General features: G+C 48.0%; 1 protein-coding gene across 1 annotated transcript in view; it reads left to right on the plus strand.

Annotated features, from left to right (window-relative positions):
• The window catches only part of LOC124013563 (pendrin-like), a 30,892-nt gene extending 11,771 nt beyond the window's left edge, over positions 1-19,121 (plus strand). The window contains exons 9-17 of the mRNA XM_046327885.1: positions 1,178-1,255; positions 1,345-1,440; positions 1,678-1,784; positions 2,684-2,780; positions 3,013-3,243; positions 18,287-18,345; positions 18,605-18,791; positions 18,891-18,974; positions 19,062-19,121. Coding sequence (XP_046183841.1) covers positions 1,178-1,255; positions 1,345-1,440; positions 1,678-1,784; positions 2,684-2,780; positions 3,013-3,243; positions 18,287-18,345; positions 18,605-18,791; positions 18,891-18,974; positions 19,062-19,121 — 999 coding nt within the window. The remainder of the gene's footprint in view (positions 1-1,177; positions 1,256-1,344; positions 1,441-1,677; positions 1,785-2,683; positions 2,781-3,012; positions 3,244-18,286; positions 18,346-18,604; positions 18,792-18,890; positions 18,975-19,061) is intronic.
• The last annotated feature ends 875 nt before the right edge of the window (positions 19,122-19,996 follow it).

Here is a 19,996-nt window from a genome sequence, read left to right on the forward strand (position 1 = left end):
TGGGCTCTCGAGGTACTTCTGTACCATTCTAACGTTCGGTGGTTATCCCGGGGACAGGTGCTGAATCGTGTTTTTGCCGTGCGTGTGGAATTAGCCCTGTTTTTGCAAGAGCACCAACATTGTCATGCAGATTGCTTCAAAAATTCTGAGTTCATTCTCATTTTAGCGTACATGGCCGATATCTTCGCAGTTCTCAATCATCTCAATCCAAAGATGCAGGGCGGTGGAGTCAACATCATCGAAGCGGCTTTTCAAAAAGGCTTTTCAAAAAAAGCTACCGTTATGGAAACGACGAACAGAGAACAATAACTTCGCAAACTTTCCCCTGCTGGACGACTGTGTAAGTAAGATCGAAGATGTATCTGGAATCGGAGACATTTCTGTACCCGCGGAACTGAAGCAAGCAATTGCCACGCACTTAGATGAGCTTGCAAAGTCTCTCGACGGATACTTCCCTACAAGATAGTCATATCCAGCATGGGTGAGACAGCCATTCACGTTTAGTGTTGAGACAACAGATGTCAATGATGAATACCTCAATGAAATCATTGAAATTCAGCAGAGCCAGGTTCAACAGCAACTCTTCAGAACAACAACAACGCTTTCAACGTTTTGGTGTCAACAAATGGTAACGTACACTATTATTGCTAAGAAAGCTCTGGAGATTTTCATACCGTTTGTTACAACATATCTTTGCGAGCAATCATTTTTGAGGATGCTGGACATAAAAACGAAGAAAAGGAACAGACATTGTTGCGAAAATGACATGAGAGTGGCACTTGCCAAATTGAAGCCGCGCATTTCTGAACTGGTCTCTGAAAGGCAACAGCAGAAGTCACACCGATTTGCAGTAAATATTCATTATTATGTTTTTGTGTGAAAAACATGTTTTGATGATTTGGTTCTTTGAACACAGTGATGTTGATGAATGGTTCATTTTGTGCACCAGCCAAATATATACCTATGTTTTGAATTTGAAAAAATCATTTTATTTTTCCAATTAAGAAGGGTTCGGTGAATGTGCATATGAAACTGGTGGGGTTCAGTACCTCCAACAAGGTTAAGAACCACTGACATATAGGCTAGAAACACACACACACACACACACACACACACACACACACACACACACACACAATCACTGGTGCCGTTACAAACGTGTACACTACTCCTACAGATGGCTGGTATAATCTCAGCTGTGATGGTAATGATTGTGATCCTGGCTCTGGGGCACCTCTTGGAACCCCTGCAGAAGGTTAGGAAAGGGATCAATGGTCATGCAGAGTGTGAAATGGGATTGGTGTAGACTAACACAACTTATCCAGCTCTTAATTGGTCCCACAGTCAGTGCCGGCAGCCATCGTCATCGCCAACCTGAAGGGAATGTTCATGCAGGTGACAGAGGTGCCCACACTGTGGAGACAGAACAGAGCAGACTGTGTGAGTAACACTGTAGAGCGCCGTCCACATTCAATCCCCTGACGTACTGCAGATGACATACAAGCATGATCAACTTGGTGTACATGGAATAACTTTATGTAGTCACTGGCAGTAAAGATACCGCAGTGTGTTGATGTCACCCAATCCACTGTATTTCACTTCAATGTAACAATTGAACTAGGACTTTCTCTGCTGGATCTCATCATGAGTTAAAACTGAAACTTGTTAATTTCCCAGTTCATTTGGCTGGCGACCTGCCTGGCTTCTGTGGTGTCGGGACTGGACGTGGGACTGCCGGCTGGCCTGCTGTTTGAGATGGGAACTGTGTTGGTCAGGACACAGTTGTGAGTGACACATAACACCTATAGCATGTAACACACTACATAGTACCAATCACATACATTACTAGATGCATTCTGGGAAGGCCTAGATTAGATGTCATATTTTGATGTAGATATTGTTGTGTACACTACAGCATCTACCCTGTATTGTAAATCCATTAACCCTGAATCAGAAGATCAAAAGATTACCCTGGCTTGCGTGTTTGACCACATGCTCTTCGCGGCTGCGTAGATAAGAGTCTATAAACGTCAGTCGGCGAGACTGAGTAACACTGAGCAGGCCTCTTCTGTAATCAAAGGCTATCAGGATGGCTTTGAAGTCATCAGCTCGTGTCATTAGAAATATTGACTTTCCCAAACCCACTGATGTATAACATAAAGCAAATGAGCATTAAAAATAACTGCAAAGACATTATAGGATTCATATGCTCGATGTGTCCTAGTTTAAACGGTCATTATTTATATTGTCTGTCAACAAAATAGAAATTATTAGGATTGCATTAAGAAAAATATATTTTATTTATAAAAAAATAGTCCTGCATGCTCTACACTTGGAAACATACCCGGCACAAACATATACAGGAACATGAAAGACTACAAGAATGTAAGACATCTGATGTGTTTGAACTCTAATTAATATATATACCAGAAATGGATGCCAGAAATAAATGCAATAATTAGGCCTTCCTCTTTCAGATTACAGAAGTTCCCGGAATTAAGATTTTTAAGTGCAATGCTCCCATCTACTTTGCCAACATTGACTACTTCAAAGAGCGATTGAGAGCCACGGTGATTGAACTCGTTATATTTCCACTTGGCATTGTATAGATTGTGGATAGGCCTTATCATTCTACAAGCAGGCAAGATGAAAGTTTGTTGTGCATTTGACCTTTGACATGCAGGTGGGGTTTGACTCTGTCAGAGTGTTCAAGAAGAGGAATTAAGGCCCTCAAGAAGATTCACAAGCTCATAAAGAAAAGGAAACTGAGGGCGACAGAGGTACGATACAGTCTGATTATTGATAACATTCATCTGTTCAGCTCAGAATCTTTTGAAACAGGGAATTTCCATCTTCAGTCTCCTTTCAATCCTTTACACTCATTTAGTTTTGCTCTGTAATGTGAGCTCCAGTACCTGGTAACCAGTTAGGATTTTATGATTGGTTGTGGAACTACATTTTACTTGATTGGTTGAACCTCCGTTCCCCCAGACCGGGGAGGTGGTATCCTAGGTCTCCCTGGGTGTCGGCAACAAGGGTTTCGAGAGCGAGCGGAACAGTGGGCGGGAGTCCGGGCAGATGGAGGACGGGGATTGGCCTGTGCCAGAGGTGGAGGTCCATGTGGATTGGGCCATGGAGCTGTCAGTCAGGGTGTCGGTACCTAAGGTCCAGCTCCACAGCCTGGTATTGGACTTTTCAGCCGTGTCCTTCCTAGACGTGGTGGCCGTCAAGTCCCTCAGACAGGTGGGGTGGACTCTAGTACTGGTTGTCAGGATTTGGCCAGGGTTGTTCCGGTTTTTGGTCACTAGATGCCCCCATTGTGCCTTTTGACCTTTTGTTTTCCCTTGATCCCCATTATTATTTGCACCTGTGCCTCGTTTCCCCTGATTGTATTTAAACCCTTTGTTTTCCTCAGTTCTTTGCACTGTGTTTGTATGTTAGCACCCAGCCCTAGTACTAAGTGAACTCTTGTTGATCCCGGTGGACTTGTGGAATTCTGTTTTTTGTTCTTGTTTGTTTTTGAGTATCTTTTGAGGTTTTTTTGTGCTATACCTTCCACCTTGTGGATTTACCTTTTTGTCTTGGAGGATTACCTTTGTTCTTGTGGAATTCCTTTTGAGGTTGTGGAGTTACATGTTTTCCTGAAGAACTTCACTTTTTACTTCATTAAATACACGGTCTCAAGTACTGCTGTGTCTGCCTCATCTTCTGGGTTCTGCCGACTATTCGTGGCTCAGTTGGTTAAGTGGCTGTTTCTCACTCCGGAGACCCGGGTTTGTAACCGGGTCCTGACACTGGTACCATCCATATGCTATTCTATAGAATAGATTTTACAGACTACAGTTCATTCAAAGACAAAAGATCCCTTACTACAGTGTTATAGTGAGTCATCTTTCTGACTTCATTTGAGCTAGTGATCTACTGTAAGACGAGGCATCATGTCACAGCTTATACACAGTGCACAAATGACACAACTAAAGGAACAAATACCCTCTGTATGGTTCAGTGGAGGTTGGTAACGTTTAAGATGAGGGAGGATGATTTTTCTTTAATGAACATGGCCTTATTACTATCACAGCATATTGGATGATTGTCATTCATATTCCATTCACCCAGCTCAATCTAACAGCGACAGGTTTAGGCTACTACATGATACAAAACGTTTCCCTATACCCATCAGGACAGTTTACAACACCGATCGAGAGAAAAATGAAAATAATCAAGGTGACAGACAATGACACATTCAATACTGCATCGCTCAATCTTGCATGCATCTAGCTGATTTAGGGTGTAATTGTCATGCAGGTGAAGGAGGACCCAAACGCGACTTAACAGAAACAGAGTTTATTAATGTTCAAAACCGAATAACTGAAATCCTCTAGATTAGTAGAGGGGAAAACAACTGGAGAAGCGGCCACAGACTGCAGGTCGCTTCGGGTAGGCGCAGGCCGTAGTCAACTGAGACACCTGCTCACACGCAGCGTCTGAAGAAGGCACAAAACACGACAGGACAGGGTGATACACAATCACGGCAAAAAACACGACAGGACAGGGCGAAACGCAATCACAGCATGGAATACAAAACAAGGAACCGATGGAACAGGAACGGATCACAAAGGAATAAATAGGGAGTCTAATCAGGGGAAAGGATCGGGAACAGGTGTGGGAAGGCTAAATGATGATTAGGGGAATAGGAACAGCTGGGAGCAGGAACGGAACGACAGAGAGAAGAGAGAGCGAGAGAGTGAAAGGGGAGGGGGAGAGAGAGGGATAGAACCAAACAAGACCAGCAGAGGGAAACGAATAGCATGGGGAGCACAGGGACAAGACATGACAATAAATGACAAACATGACAGTACCCCCACTCACCGAGCGCCTCCTGGCGCACTCGAGGAGGAATCCTGGCGGCAACGGAGGAAATCATCGATGAGCGAACGGTCCAGCACGTCCCGAGACGGAACCCAACTCCTCTCCTCAGGACCGTAACCCTCCCAATCCACTAGGTATTGGTGACCCCGTCCCCGAGAACGCATGTCCATAATCTTATGTACTTTGTAAATAGGTGCGCTCGACAAGGACGGGAGGGGGGAGGGAAGACGAACGGGGTGCGAAGAAAGGGCTTAACACAGGAGACATGGAAGACAGGATGGACGCGACGAAGATGTCGCGGAAGAAGCAGTCGCACAGCGACAGGATTGACGACCTGGGAGACACGGAACGGACCAATGAACCGCGGAGTCAACTTACGAGAAGCTGTCGTAAGAGGAAGGTTGCGAGTGGAAAGCCACACTCTCTGGCCGCAACAATACCTTGGACTCTTAATCCTGCGTTTATTGGCGGCTCTCACCGTCTGTGCCCTGTAACGGCAAAGTGCAGACCTCACCCTCCTCCAGGTGCGCTCACAACGTTGGACAAACGCTTGAGCGGAGGGAACGCTGGACTCGGCAAGCTGGGATGAGAACAGAGGAGGCTGGTAACCCAGACTACTCTGAAACGGAGATAACCCGGTAGCAGACGAAGGAAGCGAAGTGAGCGTATTCTGCCCAGGGGAGCTGTTCTGCCCAAGACGCAGGGTTCCTGAAAGAAAGGCTGCGTAGTATGCGACCAATCGTCTGATTGGCCCTCTCTGCTTGACCGTTAGACTGGGGATGAAACCCGGAAGAGAGACTGACGGACGCACCAATCAAACGACAGAACTCCCTCCAAAACTGTGACGTGAATTGCGGACCTCTGTCTGAAACGGCGTCTAACGGGAGGCCATGAATTCTGAATACATTCTCAATAATGATTTGTGCCGTCTCCTTAGCGGAAGGAAGTTTAGCGAGGGGAATGAAATGTGCCGCCTTAGAGAACCTATCGACAACCGTCAGAATCACAGTCTTCCCCGCAGACAAAGGCAGACCGGTAATGAAGTCTAAGGCAATGTGAGACCATGGTCGAGAAGGAATGGGGAGCGGTCTGAGACGACCGGCAGGAGGAGAGTTACCCGACTTAGTCTGCGCGCAGTCCGAACAGGCAGCCACGAAACGGCGCGTGTCACGCTCCTGAGTCGGCCACCAAAAGCGCTGGCGAATAGACGCAAGAGTGCCTCGAACACCGGGATGACCCGCTAACTTGGCAGAGTGAGCCCACTGAAGAACAGCCAGACGAGTGGAAACAGGAACGAAAAGGAGGTTACTAGGACAAGCGCGCGGCGACGCAGTGTGCGTGAGTGCTTGCTTAACCTGTCTTTCAATTCCCCAGACTGTTAACCCGACAACACGCCCATAAGGAAGAATCCCTCGGGATCAGTAGAAGCCACAGAAGAACTAAACAGACGGGATAAGGCATCAGGCTTGGTGTTCTTGCTACCCGGACGGTAAGAAATCACAAACTCGAAACGAGCGAAAAACAACGCCCAACGAGCTTGACGGGCATTAAGTCGTTTGGCAGAACGGATGTACTCAAGGTTCTTATGGTCTGTCCAAACGACAAAAGGAACGGTCGCCCCCTCCAACCACTGTCGCCATTCGCCTAGGGCTAAGCGGATGGCGAGCAGTTCACGGTTACCCACATCATAGTTGCGCTCAGATGGCGACAGGCGATGAGAAAAATAAGCGCAAGGATGAACCTTATCGTCAGACTGGGAGCGCTGGGATAGAATGGCTCCCACGCCTACCTCTGAAGCGTCAACCTCGACAATGAATTGTCTAGTGACGTCAGGAGTAACGAGGATAGGAGCGGACGTAAAACGTTCTTTTAGAAGATCAAAAGCTCCCTGGGCGGAACCGGACCACTTAAAACACGTCTTGACAGAAGTAAGAGCTGTGAGAGGGGCAGCAACTTGACCGAAATTACGAATGAAACGCCGATAGAAATTAGCGAAACCTAAGAAGCGCTGCAACTCGACACGTGACCTTGGAACGGGCCAATCACTGACAGCTTGGACCTTAGCGGAATCCATCTGAATGCCTTCAGCGGAAATAACGGAACCGAGAAAAGTAACGGAGGAGACATGAAAAGAGCACTTCTCAGCCTTTACGTAGAGACAATTTTCTAAAAGGCGCTGTAGAACACGTCGAACGTGCTGAACATGAATCTCGAGTGACGGAGAAAAAATCAGGATATCGTCAAGATAGACAAAAACAAAAATGTTCAGCATGTCTCTCAGAACATCATTAACTAATGCCTGAAAAACAGCTGGCGCATTGGCGAGACCGAACGGCAGAACCCGGTACTCAAAATGCCCTAACGGAGTATTAAACGCCGTTTTCCACTCGTCCCCCTCTCTGATGCGCACGAGATGGTAAGCGTTACGAAGGTCCAACTTAGTAAAGCACCTGGCTCCCTGCAGAATCTCGAAGGCTGATGACATAAGGGGAAGCGGATAACGATTCTTAACCGTTATGTCATTCAGCCCTCGATAATCCACGCAGGGGCGCAGAGTACCGTCCTTCTTCTTAACAAAAAGAACCCCGCCCCGGCCGGAGAGGAAGAAGGCACTATGGTACCGGCGTCAAGAGACACAGACAAATAATCCTCGAGAGCCTTACGTTCGGGAGCCGACAGAGAGTATAGTCTACCTCGAGGAGGAGTGGTCCCCGGAAGGAGATCAATACTACAATCATACGACCGGTGAGGAGGAAGGGAGTTGGCTCGGGACCGACTGAAGACCGTGCGCAGATCATGATATTCCTCCGGCACTCCTGTCAAATCGCCAGGTTCCTCCTGAGAAGTAGGGACAGAAGAAATGGGAGGGATGGCAGACATTAAACACTTCACATGACAAGAAACGTTCCAGGATAGGATAGAATTACTAGACCAATTAATAGAAGGATTATGACATACAAGCCAGGGGTGACCCAAAACAACAGGTGTAAACGGTGAACGGAAAATCAAAAAAGACATAGTCTCACTGTGGTTACCAGATACTGTGAGAGTTAAAGGTAGTGTCTCAAATTTGATACTGGGAAGATGACTACCATCTAAGGCAAACATGGGCGTAGGCCTGTCTAACGGTCTGAAAGGAATGTTATGTTTCCGAGCCCATGCTTCGTCCATGAAACAACCCTCAGCCCCAGAGTCAATCAAAGCACTGCATGTAGCACCCGAACCGGTCCAGCGTAGATGGACCGACATAGTAGTACAAGACCTAGATGAAGGGACCTGAGTAGTAGCGCTCACCAGTAGCCCTCCGCTTACTGATGGGCTCTGGCCTCTTACTGGACATGAAATAACAAAATGTCCAGCAACTCCGCAATAGAGGCACAGGCGGTTGGTGATCCTCTGTTCCCTCTCCTTATTCGAGATGCGAATCCCTCCCAGCTGCATGGGCTCAGTCTCAAAGCCAGAGGGAGATGGTTGCGATGCGGAGCAGGGAAACACCGTTGATGCGAGCTCTCTTCCACGAGCCCGGTGACGAAGATCTACCCGTCGTTCTATGCGGATGGCGAGAGCAATCAAGGAGTCCACATCTGAAGGAACCTCCCGGGAGAGAATCTCATCCTTAACCACTGCGTGGAGTCCCTCCAGAAAACGAGCGAGCAGCGCCGGCTCGTTCCACTCACTAGAGGCAGCAAGAGTGCGAAACTCAATGGAATAATCCGTTATGGACCGTTCACCTTGGCATAAGGAAGCCAGGGCCCTAGAAGCCTCCTCACCAAAACTGAACGGTCAAAAACCCGAATCATCTCCTCCTTAAAGTTCTGGAATCTGTTAGAGCAATCAGCCCTTGCCTCCCAGATAGCTGTGCCCCATTCTCGAGCCCGGCCAGTAAGGAGTGAAATGACGAAAGCAACCCGAGCTCTCTCTCTAGAGTATGTGTGGGGTTGGAGAGAGAACACAATCTCACACTGCGTGAGAAAGGAGCGGCACTCAGTGGGCTGCCCGGAGTAGCAAGGTGGGTTATTAACCCTGGGTTCAGGAGGCTCGGCAGGCCAGGGAGTAACAGGTGGCACGAGACGTAGACTCTGGAACTGTCCAGAGAGGTCGGAAACCTGAGCGGCCAGGTTCTCCACGGCATGACGAGCAGCAGACAATTCCTGCTCGTGTCTGCCGAGCATGGCTCCTTGGATCTCGACGGCAGTGTAACGAGCGTCTGAAGTCGCTGGGTCCATTCTTTGATCGGTTCCTTCTGTCATGCAGGTGAAGGAGGACCCAAACGCGACTTAACAGAAACAGAGTTTATTAATGTTCAAAACCGAATAACTGAAATCCTCTAGATTAGTAGAGGGGAAAACAACTGGAGAAGCGGCCACAGACTGCAGGTCGCTTCGGGTAGGCGCAGGCCGTAGTCAACTGAGACACCTGCTCACACGCAGCGTCTGAAGAAGGCACAAAACACGACAGGACAGGGTGATACACAATCACGGCAAAAAACACGACAGGACAGGGCGAAACGCAATCACAGCATGGAATACAAAACAAGGAACCGATGGAACAGGAACGGATCACAAAGGAATAAATAGGGAGTCTAATCAGGGGAAAGGATCGGGAACAGGTGTGGGAAGGCTAAATGATGATTAGGGGAATAGGAACAGCTGGGAGCAGGAACGGAACGACAGAGAGAAGAGAGAGCGAGAGAGTGAAAGGGGGAGGGGGAGAGAGAGGGATAGAACCAAACAAGACCAGCAGAGGGAAACGAATAGCATGGGGAGCACAGGGACAAGACATGACAATAAATGACAAACATGACAGTAATCATTAGTCAAACAGTTTCAAATTCTTTTGGACAAATTTAGGTATGTTTATCCCTCTTTCATTACGTTTGCTTCTGTTTAAGACACGTTTTTTTCAACAGAATGGGTGGAATGAATACAGCCCTGATCACACGCAAAAACAGTTCACTTTCATAGCAATCACATACAAACAGCATGATCATTTGTATAAGTTGTATAATTCCTTTTTGCATCTACACGCTCTTTTTCTCTCACCTTTTCCCTTCGCTTGTGGACATCAGTGCACAACACATCAGCTATCTGTGCCCAGGCAAAAAAAACTTTGCTGGACATTTTTTTTTTTTTTTTTTAAATAGACCTGGCCGTCCCTCTAAACTTTCAGTTCATACAATGAGAAGACTGATCGGAGATGCAGCCAAGAGGCCCATGATCACTCTGGATGAACTGCAGAGATCTACAGCTGAGGTGGGACACTCTGTCCATAGGACAACAATCAAAGTATTATTGCACAAATCTGGCCTTTATGGAAGAGTGGCAAGAAGAAAGCCATTTCTTAAAGATATCCATAAAAAGTGTTGTTTAAAGTTTGCCACAAGCCACCTGGGAGACACACCAAACATGTGGAAGAAGGTGCTCTGGTCAGATGAAACCAAAATTGAACTTTTTGGCAACAATGCAAAACGTTATGTTTGGCGTAAAAGCAACACAGCTCATCACCCTGAACACACCATCCCCACTGTCAAACATGGTGGTGGCAGCATCATGGTTTGGGTCTGCTTTTCTTCAGCAGGGACAGGGAAGATGGTTAAAATTGATGGGAAGGTGGATGGAGCCAAATACAGGACCATTCTGGAAGAAAACCTGATGGAGTCTGTCATGCAGGTGAAAGAGGACCCAAAAGCGACTTAACAGAAACAGAGTTTATTTAAGTCCAAAACGGAATAACAGAAATCCTCTAGACTTGTAGAGGGGAAACAACTGGAGAAGCGGCCACAGACTGCAGGTCGCTTCGGGTAGGCGCAGGCCGTAGTCGACAGAGACACCTGCTCACACGCAGCATCTGATGAAGGCAAAAAACACGACAGGACAGGGCGATACACAATCACGGCAAAAACACGACAGGACAGGGCGAAACGCAATCACAGCATGGTGAATACAATACAAGGAACCGACGGGACAGGAACGGATCACAAAGGAATAAATAGGGACTCTAATCAGGGGAAAGGATCGGGAACAGGTGTGGGAAGACTAAATGATGATTAGGGGAATAGGAACAGCTGGGAGCAGGAACGGAACGATAGAGAGAAGAGAGAGCGAGAGAGTGAGAGAGGGAGGGGGGAGAGAGAGGGATAGAAGGAGGGAAAGAACCAAATAAGACCAGCAGAGGGAAACGAATAGCATGGGGAGCACAGGGACAAGACATGATAATAAATGACAAACATGACAGTACCCCCCCACTCACCGAGCGCCTCCTGGCGCACTCGAGGAGGAATCCTGGCGGCAACGGAGGAAATCATCGATGAGTGAACGGTCCAGCACGTCCCGAGACGGAACCCAACTCCTCTCCTCAGGACCGTAACCCTCCCAATCCACTAGGTATTGGTGACCCCGTCCCCGAGAACGCATGTCCATGATCTTATGTACCTTGTAAATAGGTGCGCTCGACAAGGACGGGAGGGGGGAAGACGAACGGGGGTGCGAAGAAAGGGCTTAACACAGGAGACATGGAAGACAGGATGGACGCGACGAAGATGTCGCGGAAGAAGCAGTCGCACAGCGACAGGATTGACGACCTGGGAGACACGGAACGGACCAATGAACCGCGGAGTCAACTTACGAGAAGCTGTCGTAAGAGGAAGGTTGCGAGTGGAAAGCCACACTCTCTGGCCGCAACAATACCTTGGACTCTTAATCCTGCGTTTATTGGCGGCTCTCACCGTCTGTGCCCTGTAACGGCAAAGTGCAGACCTCACCCTCCTCCAGGTGCGCTCACAACGTTGGACAAACGCTTGAGCGGAGGGAACGCTGGACTCGGCAAGCTGGGATGAGAACAGAGGAGGCTGGTAACCCAGACTACTCTGAAACGGAGATAACCCGGTAGCAGACGAAGGAAGCGAATTGTGAGCGTATTCTGCCCAGGGGAGCTGTTCTGCCCAAGACGCAGGGTTTCTGAAAGAAAGGCTGCGTAGTATGCGACCAATCGTCTGATTGGCCCTCTCTGCTTGACCGTTAGACTGGGGATGAAACCCGGAAGAGAGACTGACGGACGCACCAATCAAACGACAGAACTCCCTCCAAAACTGTGACGTGAATTGCGGGCCTCTGTCTGAAACGGCGTCTAACGGGAGGCCATGAATTCTGAATACATTCTCAATAATGATTTGTGCCGTCTCCTTAGCGGAAGGAAGTTTAGCGAGGGGAATGAAATGTGCCGCCTTAGAGAACCTATCGACAACCGTCAGAATCACAGTCTTCCCCGCAGACAAAGGCAGACCGGTAATGAAGTCTAAGGCAATGTGAGACCATGGTCGAGAAGGAATGGGGAGCGGTCTGAGACGACCGGCAGGAGGAGAGTTACCCGACTTAGTCTGCGCGCAGTCCGAACAAGCAGCCACGAAACGGCGCGTGTCACGCTCCTGAGTCGGCCACCAAAAGCGCTGGCGAATAGACGCAAGAGTGCCTCGAACACCGGGATGACCAGCTAACTTGGCAGAGTGAGCCCACTGAAGAACAGCCAGACGAGTGGAAACAGGAACGAAAAGGAGGTTACTAGGACAAGCGCGCGGCGGCAGTGTGCGTGAGTGCTTGCTTAACCTGTCTTTCAATTCCCCAGACTGTTAACCCGACAACACGCCCATAAGGAAGAATCCCTCGGGATCAGTAGAAGCCACAGAAGAACTAAACAGACGGGATAAGGCATCAGGCTTGGTGTTCTTGCTACCCGGACGGTAAGAAATCACAAACTCGAAACGAGCGAAAAACAACGCCCAACGAGCTTGACGGGCATTAAGTCGTTTGGCAGAACGGATGTACTCAAGGTTCTTATGGTCTGTCCAAACGACAAAAGGAACGGTCGCCCCCTCCAACCACTGTCGCCATTCGCCTAGGGCTAAGCGGATGGCGAGCAGTTCACGGTTACCCACATCATAGTTGCGCTCAGATGGCGACAGGCGATGAGAAAAATAAGCGCAAGGATGAACCTTATCGTCAGACTGGAAGCGCTGGGATAGAATGGCTCCCACGCCTACCTCTGAAGCGTCAACCTCGACAATGAATTGTCTAGTGACGTCAGGAGTAACGAGGATAGGAGCGGACGTAAAACGTTCTTTAAGAAGATCAAAAGCTCCTGGGCGGAACCGGACCACTTAAAACACGTCTTGACAGAAGTAAGAGCTGTGAGAGGGGCAGCAACTTGACCGAAATTACGAATGAAACGCCGATAGAAATTAGCGAAACCTAAAAAGCGCTGCAACTCGACACGTGACCTTGGAACGGGCCAATCACTGACAGCTTGGACCTTAGCGGAATCCATCTGAATGCCTTCAGCGGAAATAACGGAACCGAGAAAAGTAACGGAGGAGACATGAAAAGAGCACTTCTCAGCCTTTACGTAGAGACAATTCTCTAAAAGGCGCTGTAGAACACGTCGAACGTGCTGAACATGAATCTCGAGTGACGGAGAAAAAATCAGGATATCGTCAAGATAGACAAAAACAAAAATGTTCAGCATGTCTCTCAGAACATCATTAACTAATGCCTGAAAAACAGCTGGCGCATTGGCGAGACCGAACGGCAGAACCCGGTACTCAAAATGCCCTAACGGAGTGTTAAACGCCGTTTTCCACTCGTCCCCCTCTCTGATGCGCACGAGATGGTAAGCGTTACGAAGGTCCAACTTAGTAAAGCACCTGGCTCCCTGCAGAATCTCGAAGGCTGATGACATAAGGGGAAGCGGATAACGATTCTTAACCGTTATGTCATTCAGCCCTCGATAATCCACGCAGGGGCGCAGAGTACCGTCCTTCTTCTTAACAAAAAGAACCCCGCCCCGGCCGGAGAAGAAGAAGGCACTATGGTACCGGCGTCAAGAGACACAGACAAATAATCCTCGAGAGCCTTACGTTCGGGAGCCGACAGAGAGTATAGTCTACCTCGAGGAGGAGTGGTCCCCGGAAGGAGATCAATACTACAATCATACGACCGGTGAGGAGGAAGGGAGTTGGCTCGGGACCGACTGAAGACCGTGCGCAGATCATGATATTCCTCCGGCACTCCTGTCAAATCGCCAGGTTCCTCCTGAGAAGTAGGGACAGAAGAAACGGGAGGGATGGCAGACATTAAACACTTCACATGACAAGAAACGTTCCAGGATAGGATAGAATTACTAGACCAATTAATAGAAGGATTATGACATACTAGCCAGGGATGACCCAAAACAACAGGTGTAAACGGTGAACGGAAAATCAAAAAAGAAATAGTCTCACTGTGGTTACCAGATACTGTGAGGGTTAAAGGTAGTGTCTCAAATCTGATACTGGGAAGATGACTACCATCTAAGGCGAACATGGGCGTAGGCTTATCTAACTCTCTGAAAGGAATGTCATGTTTCCGAACCCATGCTTCGTCCATGAAACAACCCTCAGCCCCAGAGTCTATCAAGGCACTACATGTAGCACCCGAACCGGTCCAGCGTAGGTGGACCGACAAAGTAGTACAGGACCTTGATGGAGAGACTTGAGTAGTTGCGCTCACCTGTAGCCCTCCGCTTACAGATGAGCTCTGGCTTTTACTGGACATGAATTAACAAAATGTCCAGCAACTCCGCAATAGAGGCACAGGCGGTTGGTGATCCTCCGTTCCCTCTCCTTATTCGAGATGCGAATCCCTCCCAGCTGCATGGGCTCAGTCTCAAAGCCAGAGGAGGGAGATGGTTGCGATGCGGAGCAGGGAAACACCGTTGATGCGAGCTCTCTTCCACGAGCCCGGTGACGAAGATCTACCCGTCGTTCTATGCGGATGGCGAGAGCAATCAAAGAGTCCACATCTGAAGGAACCTCCCGGGAGAGAATCTCATCCTTAACCACTGCGTGGAGTCCCTCCAGAAAACGAGCGAGCAGCGCCGGCTCGTTCCACTCACTAGAGGCAGCAAGAGTGCGAAACTCAATGGAATAATCCGTTATGGACCGTTCACCTTGGCATAAGGAAGCCAGGGCCCTAGAAGCCTCCCCACCAAAAACTGAACGGTCAAAAACCCGAATCATCTCCTCTTTAAAGTTCTGGAATTTGTTAGAGCAATCAGCCCTTGCCTCCCAGATAGCTGTGCCCCATTCTCGAGCCCGGCCAGTAAGGAGTGAAATGACGTAAGCAACCCGAGCTCTCTCTCTAGAGTATGTGTTGGGTTGGAGAGAGAACACAATCTCACACTGCGTGAGAAAGGAGCGGCACTCAGTGGGCTGCCCGGAGTAGCAAGGTGGGTTATTAACCCTAGGTTCTGGAGGCTCGGCAGGCCAGGAAGTAACAGGTGGCACGAGACGTAGACTCTGGAACTGTCCAGAGAGGTCGGAAACCTGAGCGGCCAGGTTCTCCACGGCATGGCGAGCAGCGGACAATTCCTGCTCGTGTCTGCCGAGCATGGCTCCTTGGATCTCGACGGCAGTGTAACGAGCGTCTGAAGTCGCTGGGTCCATTCCTTGGTCGGTTCCCTCTGTCATGCAGGTGAAAGAGGACCCAAAAGCGACTTAACAGAAACAGAGTTTATTTAAGTCCAAAACGGAATAACAGAAATCCTCTAGACTTGTAGAGGGGAAACAACTGGAGAAGCGGCCACAGACTGCAGGTCGCTTCGGGTAGGCGCAGGCCGTAGTCGACAGAGACACCTGCTCACACGCAGCATCTGATGAAGGCAAAAAACACGACAGGACAGGGCGATACACAATCACGGCAAAAACACGACAGGACAGGGCGAAACGCAATCACAGCATGGTGAATACAATACAAGGAACCGACGGGACAGGAACGGATCACAAAGGAATAAATAGGGACTCTAATCAGGGGAAAGGATCGGGAACAGGTGTGGGAAGACTAAATGATGATTAGGGGAATAGGAACAGCTGGGAGCAGGAACGGAACGATAGAGAGAAGAGAGAGCGAGAGAGTGAGAGAGGGAGGGGGAGAGAGAGGGATAGAAGGAGGGAAAGAACCAAATAAGACCAGCAGAGGGAAACGAATAGCATGGGGAGCACAGGGACAAGACATGATAATAAATGACAAACATGACAGAGTCTGCAAAAGACCTGAGACTGGGACGGAGATTTGTCTTCCAACAAGACAATGATCCAAAACATAAAGCAAAATCTACAATGGAATGGTTCAAAAATAAACATATCCAGGTGTTAGAATGGCCAAGTCAAAGTCCAGACCTGAATCCAATCGAGAATCTGTGGAAAGAACTGAAAACTGCTGTTCACAAATGCTCTCCATCCAACCTCACTGAGCTCGAGCTGTTTTGCAAGGAGGAATGGGAAAAAATGTCAGTCTCTCGATGTGCAAAACTGATAGAGACATACCCCAAGCGACTTACAGCTGTAATCGCAGCAAAAGGTGGCGCTACAAAGTATTAACTTAAGGGGGGCTGAATAATTTTGCACGCCCAATTTTTCAGTTTTTGATTTGTTAAAAAAGTTTGAAATATCCAATAAATGTCGTTCCACTTTATGATTGTGTCCCACTTGTTGTTGATTCTTCACAAAAAAATACAGTTTTATATCTTTCTGTTTGAAGCCTGAAATGTGGCAAATGGTCGCAAAGTTCAAGTGGGCCGAATACTTTCGCAAGGCACTGTATTTAGTGTAGTTTCATGTAAAAATGCAAACATTTTTATGAAATTCACTGAGGAGGGTGGCCCTCCCCAGTTCAACAGCCTCAGAATACTACACTGCTCAAAAAAATAAAGGGAACACTTAAACAACACAATGTAACTCCAAGTCAATCACACTTCTGTGAAATCAAACTGTCCACTTAGGAAGCAACACTGATTGACAATAAATTTCACATGCTGTTGTGCAAATGGAATAGACAGCAGGTGGAAATTATAGGCAATTAGCAAGACAACCCCAATAAAGGAGTGGTTCTGCAGGTGGTTACCACAGACCACTTCTCAGTTCCTATGCTTCCTGGCTGATGTTTTGGTCACTTTTGAATGCTGGCGGTGCTTTCACTTTAGTGGTAGCATGAGACTACAACCCACACAAGTATCTCAGGTAGTGCAGCTCATCCAGGATGGCACATCAATGCGAGATGTGGCAAGAAGGTTTGCTGTGTCTGTCAGCGTAGTGTCCAGAGCATGGAGGCGCTACCAGGCCAGTACATCAGGATACGTGGAGGAGGCCGTAGGAGGGCAACAACCCAGCAGCAGGACCGCTACCTCCGCCTTTGTGCAAGGAGGAGGAGCACTGCCAGAGCCCTGCAAAATGACCTCCAGCAGGCCACAAATGTGCATGTGTCTGCTCAAACGGTCAGAAACAGACTCCATGAGGGTGGTATGAGGGCCCGACGTCCACAGGTGGGGGTTGTGCTTACAGCCCAACACCGTGCAGGACGTTTGGCATTAGCCAGAGAACACCAAGATTGGCAAATTCGCCACTGGCCACAGATGAAAGCAGGTTCACACTGAGCACATGTGACAGACGTGACAGAGTCTGGAGACGCCGTGGAGAACGTTCTGCTGCCTGCAACATCCTCCAGCATGACCGGTTTGGCGGTGGGTCAGTCATGGTGTGGGGTGGCATTTCTTTGGGGGGCCGCACAGCCCTCCAAGTGCTCACTAGAGGTAGCCTGACTGCCATTAGGTACCGAGATGAGATCCTCGACCCCTTGTGAGACCATATGCTGGTGCGGTTGGCCCTGGGTTCCTCCTAATGCAAGACAATGCTAGACACCATGTGGCTGGAGTGTGTCAGCAGTTCCTGCAAGAGGAAGGCATTGATGCTATGGACTGGCCCGCCCGTTCCCCAGGCCTGAATCCAATTGAGCACATCTGGGACATCATGTCTCGCTCCATCCACCACAGACTGTCCAGGAGTTGGCGGATGCTTTAGTCCAGGTCTGTGAGGAGATCCCTCAGGAGACCATCCGCAACCTCATCAGGAGCATGCCCAGGCGTTGTAGGGAGGTCATACAGGCACGTGGAGGCCACACGCACTACTGAGCCTAATTTTGACTTGTTTTAAGGACATTACATCAAAAGTGGATCAGCCTGTAGTGTGGTTTTCCACTTTATTTTTGAGTGTGACTCCAAATCCAGACCTCCATGGGTTGATAAATTTGATTTCAATTGATAATGTTTGTGTGATTTTGTTGTCAGCACATTCAACTATGTAAAGAAAAAAGTATTTAATAAGAATATTTTATTCATTCAGATCTAGGATGTGTTATTTTAGTGTTCCCTTAATTTTTTTGAGCAGTGTACTTTAAATAATGCCTTGTGGCTGTTTTGTTTACTGTAGCAATCTCAGGGCACAGGAATGTGCTTGTGTGTTTAGAGGGTTTGTGTGTTTAGTGATATCAGAGCTTACCCTGTGAGATAAATGGCATTGTGTCACACTAATCTATCCCCCTCTGTCCTCTACAAGTCATTAACGAGTTCCTACGCATTGGAGTCAATGTCTACATCGCAGGCTGTGACGGTACGGTTTGGGATGAAAAAATACAGTATATGTCACTATTTAAAGTCTTGAGCATAGTAAGCAGTGTTATCGGGACGGTGCCTTTACCTTCTTACAAAGTATTCTGCTGTAAAATGTTTGTTCAATGCTGCCAAGTGGATTAGAATGAACTAAAAGCAGATTGTACTATCAAAATGTCCATGTCATAATAATGGTTGTGTTTTGTTGGCCTGCTTGGAGGTTTACATTCTGATAACTGGTGGTGTCTGTGCCAGTCTGTTTCAGCACTGGACAGCCCCTGCCTTCTGCATTTGGGTTCACTCCAGATGGAATTGTATGGAAAATGGAAGCATTGGCCTTCTTCGACTTGGAGGTCATACGAGATGTCCTCTTTCTCTCTGTCCACGATGCCATCCTCTTCATCAAACTGGAGACAGCCAATGGGAGCATGCAGGATGCCATGGTTGAGGGGGTGAGGGACCAGGAAATCTGTGGATTATTCTCTGATTTTAATTGATGCTCAAACAACTGACTAAAGACTGTATTTACCTTGCTATCTTGTCTTTTCCAGCTTTCTCTAAGGCAGGACTGCAAGGAGCCACCACCTTTCACTGAGGAAGAGGACCTGATTGAGACCTATGACAACCAGCATAGAGTGAGAACTATTCATCACTCCATTCTCTTTTATTGTCAATCGCATCAGAATGTTTGACAGCCATATTTTGTCCATTATCCATCCAAGTCTCTCATCCATAGGCAATCCATGGAGTCTCCAATTAACACAGAAACGCAGAAGAGCTGACTGTGCATGTGTTCTCTGTGAACGGAGGATCAACCAGTATAGATTACTTTCCAGAAGGGACCACGGTCAAATCAGGGGACACTGACGATGGATTTTCCCCAGACTACAGCTCAAACTCAGGGGAAGCTACACTTAGCCAACTGAGTGTAACGTTGGAGTGGACTAAGAGGGTGATTCGAGGCAGCCGATCATTGATATCTCTTTTACAAGTGTAAATAATATCAATAGGGATGAGGTACAACAGGAGTTAGACATGTCCTTTTCCTTGGGCGCATTTCGACAACAGGACCATTGTTTGTGTCGAGGGCTTTCGGAAGAACAAATGCATAAATACAGAAGTCCTGCTCATCCGCGCAGTCGCAGTTGATCTGTGTTATAAACACTCAGTTTCCTCCCTCCCGAGATGAGCACTCCCATGGGGCGGAAGGGACATCAGAGGACCTCGGCTGAACCTGGAAGAGGGAAGGAGAGACAATTCTGTTTTATCCATCTATCTCCATTTTCAAGTTTTTTAAAATTCATTAGCTGATTTCTCCCAACTCATTGCCTGATGACTCAAATTAAATTGTTCCGCTGCTCTATCATTTGCTACATACTTCAGTCTGAGACTGCCATCATTGAAGTTGTTTGCGGTGATGTCAAAATGAGGGGTGTTTTACAAAACAAGTCCTCGGCGATTAGATCATCTCTAAGCAAGAGGAGTATCAAAGCCAATAACGAATTTTCAAACACCGCTTTACCCACGTGTGTTCTGGCTCTGGGCCAACCCATCGGTTTTTGGGACCAATCAGATGGTCTAAAACGGATTTCCATTCTAGTAATTGTCGATGAATTACTTAGATCCAGACTCATTGCAGAGAAGAAAATAACATCTG

This window comes from Oncorhynchus gorbuscha, linkage group LG25, assembly GCF_021184085.1.
Source record: "Oncorhynchus gorbuscha isolate QuinsamMale2020 ecotype Even-year linkage group LG25, OgorEven_v1.0, whole genome shotgun sequence".
Classification (NCBI taxonomy): domain Eukaryota; kingdom Metazoa; phylum Chordata; class Actinopteri; order Salmoniformes; family Salmonidae; genus Oncorhynchus; species Oncorhynchus gorbuscha.